Raw genomic sequence first — 14,317 nt, 5'->3', positions numbered from 1 at the left:
TATAGCAAACCCTCTGACCTATTTCTTGATCAATTGAGGGTAGGTTTTTTCCAAGCTTTAGCATTTTTGGAGGAGTAAAGCTTTTATAACAAGCCAGAGCAGTAATTTAACTGAAAGGGCCCACAATCACCCCAGGTGCCATATTCTAATAAATAATGTTGCAGATACTCATCTTTGGATTGCATTTTAATGAGAAACCCCAAATCCTCCTAACATTTTAATAGAGGAAATATAAGCATATATGGAACTTCTCTCTGGAAAAAGACATCCTTAGGATGATTTTACAGGAAACAGGAAAAGAAAAATCTGAGATCCCCAGATAACACCAGCTTCCCTGCAGTGAGGCATCATAGCTGCCAGTCTGTGCTGTCTGGGGAGATCAGCACCTGCCCTCCTCCAGCCTCGCATACTGGGACTGCTTTTGCCCAAGCAGGCACCTGTATCTGTAACACTGTCGAGTATCAGCAAGAACTCATCTTACTTCCTATGCAGAGATCATTTCAACACTCAATGTAAAGAGAAAAATGAGTTTGTCAGCAGGCAACCATTGCATGTGAAGCCATTTTGTCCTTATCAGAGAAAAGTCCTATCATGTCTCCTGAGGAAAGCGTGGCAGCAAGCCAGAGACAGCAGATTATCACCATCACTTTCTAAATGGTCTGGCAGAGCTTTTTATAATGTTTGTCATGCTGTTCAGGATTAACTGTTGCCACGAGATTATCATCTTCATCCAAATTAAAGATATTAAGTTAATACCAGGGAAGTTTCAAGTACCCTGAAAGGTAAAAATGGATTTGTTATAAAGGCTTACAACTTGCTTTAAGATTACAGAAAATGCAGTAGGGTGAATATACCTCCTCTGTAATCCAGAGCAGGGAAAATTAAGGCAAAAAGCAAAGACATGTTTTGCATCAAGATTTATCAGGAATCCTTCGATGGTTCAAACAGAGTAACAACAGCAATACCACTGCAGCTGCTACCAGAAAGACCAAAAGCTCATCAGCATGCAGGCAGATTTTAATTTCCAACCAAATGCTCCAATAAAGCCTTTCCTTTTACATGTAATATTTCACTGAACTATACTTCTGTGCTGAAGGGATCTGTCTAAAAGCAAAACAAGATATTCAGACCATATTTGCATTTAAATCATAAATGGAAAAATAAAGAAACACTGAACTTTTAAGATCTGCATTTATAGAATTTCAAACAAATTTTCATGATATAGCCAAGTTATTTTCATCTTGTAAATTAACAATGTTAAATTAGTGCAATGCTGTACTTTATGCTTTCAGATCATAATGGCAAAAGGAAAACTAGCAAATAAGATGCCTTAGCAGTTTACTAACCTCGATCTACAAGACTTTTATTTCTTTGCTTAATATAATTAGTTGCTGGCTTGGGATGGAAGAAGAAGAGGAGGCAATAAATTTAATTAAGTGGAAATTTAATTAAATAGGATTTCTTAATAAAATGCCTTCACAAAATAGTCATTGCCTTAAATCCAAGAAAACGTTTATTCTAAATGTCATCATTTGTTGCCCCACTAAAAAATGAATATAATTTTGATGTTTCTAATGCATGAAGCTCACAAGTGAGAACATGTATGTTCCTTCTAAGTGAAAGGGAAAAGATAAGCTATCACATTACAGACAAAAAGGCCCTTCCAAAGTTGTTTGGAAATCCAGTATTAACATTCCAAGTCCTAGTCTGTTACACTTATGCAGAGAAAATAAGTACCTACAGCTCAAGAGTTGCCTGAATTACTGTATTTCACTGAATTGAAAGCAAAGCAATCTCACAATATGTAGCTTTCACACAACTGAGGAACTTGGAAAACCAAAACTACTTACTGACTACTCAAGAGCTGACACAGCGCTTTCCTCATGGCTACTCAGAGCCTGCTTTCCTCCAACCAAAGTGCTCCTGATTTTTTAACTCCCTGTTGCAGCAATCTTGGGTATTTCTCACCAGAAAAAAGATTCTGGCAATACAGCCAGGTGATCCAGGGCCTTTTTAGGCCTGTTGGTACGTGGAAACATGGCAAGGAATTGAGTACATACAGTTTTGTGGATGGGAGGTGGGCTGTGAGGTGCCATCTGATCCAGAACCAGACCCGTGGTCCCAGATGCTCAGGGATTGCGCTGCAAATTCATACCTGGAAAACAGACATTTGAAAATTTCACAATTTGAAGTTTTTAAGACAGTTTCCTGATACTGGTCACACATTCTCCTGATATACCAGACACCTGAAATTGCACTCGCTGTATCACAAGCTCCGTGCTGCATTTACAAGTAGTTACAATACAGCTGGTGCCTGTGATGAGCCCCAAAAAAGCTGCATTGATTTCCAAATGTGAAATTATTCTGGTAAAGCAGTTCAAGCTCTTTTAAAACCCCTTTATTTTTTTAGGAAAAAAAAAAGCATAATGAAAACACAACTTCTTTTTAAAGAACACAGCTCCTCATAAGACTGCTAAATGCAAACAAACCTCAGTAAAAAAAAAAGACTGTATAAAAATGTAGTTTAATCTAAATTTTTCTGGAGCTAAACACTCCATTTCCTGACATATCACAAAAGGGATTAAGAAAAAGAAAAAAGAGAAGACTAGAAGGCTTGCTCATAGAAAGAGAAAATATTCTAAGAACTCATAAAAGCAACAACCTTCCCAAAAAGAATGAATCTGCAAAGCAGCTGCCAAACAAGTTGCCCAGTCTATTTTATCAAAGATCTGGAATTTTTTCCTATTACTTGGTAAACAACTTGCATCCAAACTGCCAATTATTTAACCATGGCGGGACTTTTAACTCCATTTAGGGGAGAAAAATATAGCTGCTGTAAATTCCAATGCTGCACAACAATCTACAACAGCTGTCTTGAAATCTACTTTATGTCCTTTTTTATCTCTCTCTACTAGTACTGTTTCACCAACTGGTGCAGATGAAATGGTGCTTCTCTGGTACAGGTTGAAAGTTATTTTCATCCTAGTCAAAACACTGCAAATAATTTTGAAATAATTAGGTAACTGGTGGATAACATCATTCCACATGACCATTTAGATGGCTCTGTTTCATCACAGGTTATGTGCACAATATTTCTTTGCATCAGACCAGCATTTTATATTGTTTCTATGAGTGGCAATCCTGCTAATTATTAACCAAAAATTGAAAAGAAAGCTGATCAATTACCGTTCCCAATGGCTTAAATATTGTGCTTGCATTCCAAGGGAGCAAGTGGCATGCCAGGGACCATTTAGACCATCATGTTACTGAAAATTTTAATTATATCAATACTGTTTCTCCTCCCCTTGCTTTGAACAGGAAGATTTTTGCATTAGGGTTGTTATCTGTGTCATTCTATTGAAATCATTTACCAGCTGGTCTGTGAGGAAGTGTGAACTTCCATTTCCTATAATCCGTTTCCAGCCTCCATCTACTCTTCATAACATCGGAGAAAATCAGGACAGTGAGTCACTAAACTCAGACTCTTTCTGACTATAGATCACAGACTTTTTCAGGGATCAGTAAAAGCCACTATCCCATTCTTTATGGATTTAGACAATTGCTAATAACGGCACCTTTTGAATATAACCAACCATTACAAAGCAGGCTTTGGTAAAAGTCCAACCATTTTTTGGTACTAATTTTAAGAGCATTTAAATTAAAACATTAAAATAGCCTCAGTGTGGAAAAAAGAATGCATAATAAATAAATGTGCAATTTTACTGAGGACACAAACTTTTTGAAAAAAGTTAGTAAGTCTGTGTCAGTAAAATACAAGTTAGTAAATATCTCTTTCAACAGTATGTGAAATCAGAAAAATGCTGGATTTCTATACAGGATGCCTGATGAATGTCCAAAAATATCCTCTTTTCTGAACCTAACAAGAGAACAAGGTACACTAAGACAGTGGGGCTACTGACCATTAGTTATTGACTTTAAAGGGCCAACCCCCACATGGAGGCTCCAAGATCTTTCTAACTCATGGACAGAAAATCACATCCCTTGTTCAAAAACTGTCTACTACTGACATCCAAGTATACAAGCATTTTTCTGAGCTCTGTGCATAAAGGAAGATAAAAAACAGAATTTCTCAGCTTAAGGTGGTCAGCAGGCAGGACAGTTGTCAAATTAAAAAGCAAAAAATAATAATAAAAAAAAAATTGTAGCAAAATTGACTGCAAACAATTAAGGACTCCACAAAAACCCCAGCTAATGAAAGATGTTTCCTTCTTTATTATTGTGTAGTACTTTTCACAGAAACATGGTATTTACAAATATACACATACAGACTGCTGATCATAAAATGTTATTGAAGAATTAGTCAAAAAAATCAATTTACAAAACCCAAAAACTTTTCAAAGATATTCTGGCTGAAAAAATTTAATGAAATTTCAAGTAGATGCTTCTGTACAGAAAGATAGGTTTTAGCTTCTTGAGTTCTGGTAAATTAGGCGAGTCGTGAACCAAGTGAGCCAAGCTCAGCTGTACATTTGAGATGAGGCAGTTCTTTTCCAATTGTTCTTTTCACACAATTTCTTCATGGTCAGCTCCAACAGGTCTCAGGAGGCACTGGTTTGGATGTTTTTGGAAGCTGCAAGCATTGCTCTCACTTTGGCCATAAGATCCTGTAGAAAATAAAAGGAAAATGATCAATCATGTCTGAGTTTTAAACAGAGCTAGAACACATGACTGCAAAACTCCACATGAAAGGGTTAATGTGTATTCCAGTCACAAGGGATACTCGAAGTCATGACTATTAAATGTTTAGCTCCTAGGCTAAATGAGTCAAATAATTTGGACAAAGTTCCTATGACAGCAACTGAATTCTGGTTTTACCAGAATGCAACAAAGTACTCTGCATAAAATATGTCAAGCAGTTTCTATACAACAAAACACAGAAATCACATCAATTGAAAGGGAAAAACTATGATCATATCTTCAAAGAAACCCTGTAATGAACAAACAGTTACTAACCACTGGAGGTTTGTTCCTTGCTTTGTAAATCTGAACCAAAAATTTACAGAGCAGAGGCATTTTCTCATATGACAGAGCGACTGTGAAACCAAACAGACTCTCAGTCTTGTATGAGCATCCAGTTGGAACAGCATTACAAAAAGAAATGAAATTTCATGTAAACAGCATTGAATAACTGGATTGCAAAAAATGATGACAAAATAAAAAGTGTGTGTCAGTTACAAATCCGAGTTACTTAAACATTTGTTCACAAAGACAACATAAATAAATTCCATAGTGCTTTTAAAGCATTTTGCTGAATGTTTTCTGAAGTTCTCAAAACACACCAGAGGGGAATTTAGCATCATTATTCCGTCTGCTTTACAGATCGAAGGATCTGAATGAGAAAATATACTGACTTGGTTAGGGTCAGGAAGGACAATGGCAGCACAACAATTTAATAATTAGTTAAATTCCATTTTTTGGAGCCCTTAATGATAAAGAGATGCTAAACTCGTCTGTATTGGGAAATATCTTGCAAATTCATCTAAGTTTCATTCCTTTTTTTACTTTTTGCAAATAGCAACCAAGAACTGTATTTTGCTTCAGTAATCATTCCTTTTCTTACAGCTGTACTTCAAGCAAGCAGTCTAATATTAAACTACGAAATGCTATGCCATAAGCAACACTTAACCCAAAAATGCATAAACCAATGACCTTTGAAAGGTATATGTGTTTGAAAGGTAGGGGTGTTTACTCTCCTCTAAAGACCATGCTGTAGTTTGTATCTCATTTCTCATACCAGGAATTCCCATGCATTTGTCTGGTAGTGTAAGAAATGCTGTGATATTAACACTCCTTTTTCTTTCTATGCTGCCTTTACTTGCTATTTTTCCTGAATAATCTCGTTTAGGGTTTGTCATAAGAAATGGATCAAATTTTGCATGTAAGATACTAGACCACTAGCATCAATTTCCAACTACCACTATTTCCATAGCAGAACTAAATTTTTGAACAATATTTATTTCTTGAAAAAATAACTTATCCACTGAAAAAACATCAGAATATAAAAAGCAGCTCTGATTTTCTACTGTAAAATTTTCAAAGCATTATTAAGACAATGTTTTCTTTAAAGTTGGCTTATCCAATTGAAAAAAGTTAAATATTTCCTTCTTCCATTAAATTCGTTAAGAGCTCTACATAGTAAGATGGGCGGTTGATAAAGGGAGTACTGCAGCACAACGTGGACTTTAGATACAACTGAAGCCTAATGAATTTAGCTTGGTCTTAAGAGGCTTGATTAAAATTGAAAGCACATAGAGAACCAACAAAATTGTTGCTCCCATAAGCAAACAGATTAAGAAAGACAGTGAACGTGTCTCTACATCATACGCGAAGTTCCAAATTGCCCAAGGTAGTAAGAGAAGAAAACAATATGTTGGACATACTTAATTAGGCAATATACTCTGAATTTGCCTATTTGTACCTGAGTGATTTTACTCTGCACTGACGACACAATTGCTGAAGAGATTTGGCCATCTTTTTCCTGAGAAACTCCCCTAAAAAATAAAATTAGAAATTTATAGTAAAAGTTTTGAAAATGCATTTCACCCACCACCTGATTTGTTTCTCCTACGTTAGTTAACAGCTCTCTCAGTCGACCAAAGAATCTAAGTCAGGGTCAGAAAAATCACTTGTACAACTGCTCAGACAAATCTGAACATCAGCTAAAGAATTTTTAACAGAGCTGTTCTGTAGAATTATTCTAGAAATAATTTAATCATAAATCTTGACAGGTTATAATTCAAACCACTCTATTAAAGTTCTACTTCAAAGAGTTATCCCATTTCATGAAAGGTTCCAATTTCCAACTTAGAAATAGGTGGCAGAATTTTCTGCACCAGTTTTCCTGTAGGGTTGAGGAATTTACTCCAGAAAGCAAGAGATCCAACATGCTTATCAGACTGATGCAGACAGTGCTGTGCTCCCAGCGACTTTTACTTTTGATAAGCACACATTGCACACACACAGAGCTCCCCCCTCCATGACTCTGGTCACAGACACCCTGACAGCCAAGAGGCAGCAGCACTGCAGTAAGACAGTAACAAAGCATGGTACCTGGAGCGTTCCTGGCTGGATTCCCTGCTCTCCACAGGAGAGACACTAGTTGAATGTACAGAATTTTTGTGTGTGGATGGTTTGCCTGGTGACATGGATGGTGAGGGAGACCTAGCTCTGGATTTAGTACGTGATCTAGACCGCCTTTTCTTCTTCTTTTCATGGGGACTTCTGTGAGAAGAAAATATTTTATTGAAGAATATTTAAAGCAATATTACACTACCTAAGCTGAAGTTACTTTGCACACTTCTGTTTCACTGGCACTCAGCAAGCATTAGTCTTACCCAATACCACACGTTTATGGTAGTACAAAATACTTTCTCTGAAGCTCTTTTTAATATATTACATTAGGCAACTACTGTTTCCTGAGGTTCTCACCTGGAACATAGGACAACAACAAAAAGCCTTTCATGGGCGATTTGCAGAATAATTTTGCTAGAAGGGAGGGAGTTCCTTCCCAAACAAGACCAGACACTAAGGATGCAGTAAGAAATGTAAGAGTTCATATCCCTTACAATTTTCCTAGCTCATAAAATAAACAAAACATGGAATTATGGCTATGTGAAATAGCTACGAGGCAAATCCACAGTTTGTTTGGTTTTTAAAACAAACAAACAAAAAATCCCCTCTCCTAGTGATCCAAGCTGCAATGCAACAAGCCAGAGGATCAAAATTTTAAATAAGATAGTGTATTGCACTCAGACTAATCAGGACCTAATAGTGTGCCTAAGTGAGAGCTGTTTCAGACCTGGAAATTAGATCCACAAATGTTTGTCAGTATGAAAGCTGAAACAAAGGACTTATGGGTACCCGATGTGTTCATTACTGACAGAAGGGCACAGAGATAGTCACCTCACAAGCAATATTAAGCTAAAAGAGAATTCAATTAGTAATACATAAAGGATGAAGCTATCTAATCTTTTTACCTGGCTATGAACTTATGTCTGTATGATTTACACACTACTATTGATATTACTATAACTAGAATAACTAGAGTGATACCTTAATTAGAGGTAGGCAATATCTTACTGTAAGCATCCCTCTCTAGTATGCACTCCTAGAAGTCTATTCAGAGGAATGTTCTTGAAGCTTCTAGAATATCTTAGAACACTAAAACTTTTAGCCACCTTTTAAATATCATATTATTAATTCCTTTGAATTTTCGTGGGAATTTACTACTTTAAAAGGTACTATATTGTAATACACTGAATATCCATATAAACAGCGTACAACTCTGAAGCTTATAATTTACCCCACAATTTTTTATACAGATATATATTATATTTTATATAGAGACATAATATATATATTTTTATAGAGAGAAAACAATCAAGATTTAAAATTGCAAAAACCTCCTTACACTTTTCTTGAATAAAAAATGATTAAGTGGCAGATGAAAAACCCCACAGCCTCTAACATTTTCATGACTACACAAAACCATCAACTACAAAGTCAGTTATTCCTTGACTAGTTATGTACTTCAATCACTTTGTTTCCTAAAACATCCTCACATAACCAAGCTGTGAACAGATCTCATATTTGACTCTTGAAAATCTTGGCAAACATTTGTCATGCAAGAAAAGTATTTTACTGTAAGCTTTTTCAGTGTTTTTCATCTCAGATTATGATGAACAGATAGAACAGCTAAATGATGAAGAATCTGTTCCATAATTGACCATGGAAACTGGTCCATCACATTTTTACTTAAAAATTTAACATGTCAGGCTGAAACAGTTTCTGATTTAATTTCTGCAATAAGAGCTGCAAAATATCCTTATCTGTGTTTACCTACAATACTCCTTCTTCAGTCTACATCTTCTGTACTTACTGCCATATTTTATTGTGCCGCTTTCTGGTTTCTTGTTTGAAGCCTAACAGAAGTTTAAAATTTTGACCTATATAGCAATAGTATTCACAGAGGAATTTAATTTCACAATGGTTATTTCACAATAACCATTATAATTTAGAACTTGGAATAGCAAAATTCTAAAATTTATCGTTTTAAATGTTGAATGGTCAAGCAGAAGACACACCAACACAGCATTAAGAATGGCATGGAGATGTGAAAAACAAGTCTTTTGTGCATTTATAGAAAACAAGTATTTTAAGCTTCCATGTTTTCTGCTTAACCAAATTTGCATTAATTCCACAGGAGCCTCTATTATTTTCATTTGATGAATGTTAAAAACTAAATCATTTGAAGTATACTTAGGAAGTTCTCAATTATACCTACCACACACCAATTAATTACAGGCTATCAAGAGATGTTGTCGTAAGAAACAATGAAATTTTTTAAATGAAGCTGAAAGCGATCTCTTACTTATTCCACAAGACATACGGAGAAAGAAGTTGAAGACTAAATGCCGTTTTGATTATAATAGTTTAAGAGTGACTATAGTCAGGATGCTCTCAAAATGACACCATGATTCATATTTCATATTCCAGTCTGCCAGTAAAATAACTGTAAAATAACTGTTTGCTAAATCAGCATTGCCCTTATGCAGATATGATGTGACGTCAAGAAAGCTGACATCATAGTTGTGCTATGACCGGTACAGAGGTCATACATACTGCACAATCATAGCATGAGAAAATGACCCAACAAGAGGGAAATACGAAACTCCCAGTGAAATCTGAACTCTCATGGCCAGCAAACGGCAGTGTATTAACTCGCACCAATTTGATTGTACAGCTGCTGCTCAAACAAGAACAGGGAAGAACAACAAGTACGTCCATTTCTTTTTTTTCCCCGAAAAAGTATTTTTCTATCAAAATAAATCTCCAGAACATACAAACGTTAAGTTCTAGCTAAGGAGTCTACAAGCCATCAGGCTGTTAGGATGCCAAGACCCCACTGACCAGGACCAGGAGCCCTTACTTGGAGCGGGGCCGTTTCCTGCTGTTCCCAGGACTATTGCTGATGCGATACGCTGTGGGAACGCTTCTCTCGTCTCTCCGCCGTTCTGGTGTGTGAGCCCTTCTCCGGGGTGACCTTGATCGTGACCTGAGGAGACAAAAAACATTCAAAAGTCTGCTTTTTGTTACTTATTTCAAAACTTTTACTTCAGTGGAATTGTGTTTCACCACCAAATGCAAATACGTATTTTACACCAACATGGTGCATTTAGGCTCCAAGACTTGTCAGCTACATAAAAATTTCTTGCCTATCCAAGACATTTGAAATTAAGTTATCCATTGCTTTTCACTCCCAATAGGGGGCTAAAAAAAGGAATTATTTTTTGGTCTTGTCTGCTATGACAACTTCGGTATTATTTGATGGAAAAATTTTCTTTTAGCCACCTTTTGTGGCAACATATTTTGCTAAAATTGGTATGCAGAAATTCAATTTGCACGAAGCCTGGGACTAGCAGGCCTGACCTTGTCTTCTCAAATTAGTGGTGTGCTTCTAGAACTGATGTCTCACAGGGATAAATGCACATTCTTGATGCAGTGGCTGTCTAACACTGACAAGTCCAGGAAGTGTCCTGGATGCTGCCGAACAATCCTAGCACAGCCAATATTTTCACCAGTGCAAGTGATCAACAACCCATTATCAATGTTGTATGGCACTAGCACTTTGACTTGAAATATTTTTCCTAGAAAAGTAAGGAGATCAAGAAGGGAAAATAGAAAGCATGCCCAGTTAAAATCAGAGAGCTTCAGGTTCACACAATATAGATAATATATACACACCTACAAAGTCCTGAGCCATTTCTGTTACACCTACAACAAAAAAGCCCAACTGAAAAGAAATAATCTCAATGGCAGATAACTGTTGCAAATTAACTGCTTTGACACTTATAAAATCTGATCTTTACCAAGCTATTCAGAAGGATTAAAAAAAAGGAAAAAACCAACAGATTATAAAACTTGGGTTCAGTCAGACACCTTGACATTTTACCAGGATTTCCCTCAAAAGAGCTCCAGCAGTCAAATCTTTTCATTGCCCAAGTTGCCTGATAATTTTTCCACTCTGCTGCTGCTGCCACTGATGAGCTGCTCAGACTCCGCTCCATGCTCAGTGTCGCTGTGGATGCTGTGAGTCTGTGATATGGAGGCACACACTTCACATCCAGACTAAAATGTCCTAGTTTTGGTATTAACTAGAATCCTGAAAAGGCTTAGTCCCTTAACCAAAAGCTGAACTTTAGTGAAACACGCCTGTATGGACCAGCCTAAAAAAAGTCCAAACAATCAGAAAGAAAAAGACATTAGCTTTATTTTTATGAACTGACATTTGTGGTTCTACAGCATTCTTCCAATCACCAAATATTAAGAACTTTGGCCATTTGCTCCAAACAATTAGATGATTGCTAATCAGTTTTACTGCAATATGTAAATTGTAACTTTCATTAGACTGTAATTCCAGAAGGCACTTTATTCCTTTATGACTTATGCTTAGAAGGGTCCCAAAAGTTCCAAGGGTTATGAAGCTTGGCATGTCTCATTACAAAACTGGAATTAAAATTATGTGACTAGACACTGCCTCAGCAATAAGAAAATCACTTTTGTAGGAGAAAAACCCCAACACCAAAAAATCTTTTTTAACAAAGAACAGCTACTTCCAAGTCTACTGAATTCTTAATACTGAGGCAAAAAGTCTCACACAAACTCCCACATATCCAAACTTACCGCAAAGTAACCTGTTAACAAAATATACAACTAATTACTGCTAATATTCATTAACTGGATATATTATGTGCTTTAGTACTACTCTATTACTAAACAGTATAAAGTAAAGCAGCAATACTGAAAAGAAGCTTAGACTTTCCATCTCTAGTTCAAAATGAACATCCAAATTTCACCCAATCAAATCACTAAATCATTTGGTATATAACAAGTGCTTCTGCTTCCATTCTCCTCTCACACTCACAAACGAGTAGATTTATCTATGGGTAGGAAATAGAGCTTGAGGTGAACATCACTGTTCTTTACAGTTACACACATGAGCTGGAAGAGCCCACTGCCAAGCCCAGCTCTGACACCCAGCATCACCACCAGAAACAGCTCAGACCCAATTCTTTAATGGTGCTTTGAAGGCCATGAGAAATAAAAACAGTGATTTAGTATTTACTATACTTAATGCTAAGATACCAAAACCATTGTTTTTCAAGACAGTTTTAACAAATATGTCCCATCCTTGATATCAAGTACTTGCTTGTAATAACTAATTACCTCTCCGAGAACGACAGGTCTGTTCTGCAGTACCTTACAGAAGTCTGGGACACTATTTACTATGTACATGGCTTGTTTAATCTGTCGTGTAGGTCTAGATTTAAAGCTTTATAGGACTAATTTTGTTCCAGAAAATAACAAGCATTTCTACAGAGAATTGCTGTTAGCAGACTACATACCACAATTAAGCCAGTATTATCAGGGTTCTCTATATAGCTATAATTTTTTAAACTTGTTTCTGTAAAATAGGTTTGTCTGTTAACCAGAGAAATGAATATGCAAAACATGCTCTGAATCAACTTCATGTTATTGGAACAGAATTTTTCAACTTTATTACGCCTGAAGATGCACAAGAAAATAAAAAAAAAAGCAACAGTTTCAAAATTGTATCTTATCACCAAAGACTATTCTTAAATGCAGAAGAGCCTCTAAACTACTAACTATGCAAAAATAAATGATAAGCAAGTGATGTAAAATGGCATACAGAGAAGTATACTGCAAAGTTCATTTGCGGGATTTCTAAGCCCAATATGCATTTTGGAAAAAAAGAATAAAATGATAAACCAAAAAGGAATAGCTTGCAAAGTATCCTGAACATTCCTTGAATAAAGAGCAAAGAATGTTATTGCAAATTTTGATGTTTATCTACACTTCCCACATTTTATTCCCCATTAACTTGTCACAATAAGTTATATGGTAAAGGTGATTTTTAATCTATATTTTGAACAGATTAAAATAAGGCAACATCATTAGACTGGGGCATTCAAATACTGCAGAGATACTCAAAATAGGGCTGTTTCAAAGTAATTTAGCATCACTGTCCACACAGTAATGACTGTATCTGAGTGCCCTCCACTTCATACAAGATGCACACATTAACATCCAGAAACAGTTTACACTTTATTCCAGGAGAGGATGGCTCTTTACGTAACTGTTCATTCAGCTGAAAGCTGTAATATCCAGCGCTTTGGGAAGCTAGGAAAAAAAAAATTTCTAGGTAAAGCTGAAGAATACTGTTCTAGGGAAAACTGATGAGCAAAAATATGTGAAAAATGCCAAGCTTTGAATGAAGCAACACAATGCACTGAAATTATTTTATCTAAAACAACAGTAAAATAAAAACAAATAATAATAAAAAAACCCCAAAACCTAGTAATATCTTCTGTCTAGGCAACAACACTTGCCTTTTTTTGGACAATTACCAAGACAAAGTACTATTTTTGCCCAAACATTTGAGATCACATCAGTATCTGACAGGGTTATGAATCAGCCTCTTGCTCATGATTATTGAACAATTTTTCTGTTTCAGGAGCAAGATCTCTAACTTTGGAAATACAGTGTGTTAAGGCATAGCAAACACCTTCAATAAAGCACACCTTTGATCATCACCATTTCTTCTACAAGGCCTTTCCTGTTCAGCTCTAACTTTCATGAAGTTAAAATATGCAAAATGTTTTCAGTGCAAAATCTGGTGCTGTTTTTCTAAATAATTTTAAAATTCAGCCAGCCAGCATCAAGCTGATTGGACTTCTGAGAATTGAGAATTCAACAGCTCGTCAAGGAAACATCTAACCAGATTTAATCAGGTGTTGTGGTGATTCATCATTTTCATGCTGTTGCATGCTTGTCATTTGATTTGTGCCAGAAGGCAAACTCAAGACAGCAAACACATATTAACTCCTATAGATAACCTATTCTTGATGACTTTTGGTAAAGACACAGCACGTCATGACAACTTACTGTCAAAGGTCGTCAAATAAGCAGCATGCCGGACTGATCATTTCAATCCAAATTGTGCTCATTTAATTCCTGGCATCTCTGAATAACAGATTTCTGCAGCAAAGCATTGTTCTTAAACTCAAAAATCAAGTATAAACTAGTAAGTTGTAACATGTTAATACTCCTGCTAGTGTAGTTACGACACTTCATGAAACAAAAAAGCACAAGAAAATGAAAAATTTTGGCACACTGTCATCAGGGAGCTAGCAGCTTTTTTCAGGCATGAGCCATAGACAAAGACACAAAGAGGTAACTACTGTATGGTTTCACATGCATCACATACTTATGCAGC

The 14,317-nt window shown here is 36.1% G+C and overlaps 1 protein-coding gene across 5 annotated transcripts in view; it reads right to left on the bottom strand.

The window, feature by feature from the left end:
* Window positions 1-4,218: 4,218 nt before the first annotated feature.
* Window positions 4,219-14,317, bottom strand: part of SFSWAP (splicing factor SWAP) — a 36,221-nt gene continuing 26,122 nt past the window's right edge. For 4 of the 5 annotated variants that reach the window (XM_084217512.1, XM_084217513.1, XM_084217515.1 and 1 more), the window contains exons 15-18: window positions 9,950-10,075; window positions 7,072-7,242; window positions 6,440-6,512; window positions 4,219-4,625 (exon numbers count right to left, since the gene is read on the bottom strand). In XM_084217512.1, the coding sequence (XP_084073638.1) occupies window positions 4,560-4,625; window positions 6,440-6,512; window positions 7,072-7,242; window positions 9,950-10,075 (436 nt within the window). In that variant the 3' untranslated portion in view covers window positions 4,219-4,559. Of the gene's footprint in view, window positions 4,626-6,439; window positions 6,513-7,071; window positions 7,243-9,949; window positions 10,076-10,959; window positions 11,116-14,317 lie in introns of all 5 variants that reach the window. The other variant, XM_084217516.1, reaches the window with a different exon arrangement.

Source organism: Fringilla coelebs (genome assembly GCF_963513975.1).
Source record: "Fringilla coelebs genome assembly, chromosome: 17".
Lineage (NCBI taxonomy): Eukaryota > Metazoa > Chordata > Aves > Passeriformes > Fringillidae > Fringilla > Fringilla coelebs.
The sequence above is the reverse complement of the archived record's forward strand: the minus strand, read 5'-3'. Positions and strand labels throughout refer to the sequence as shown.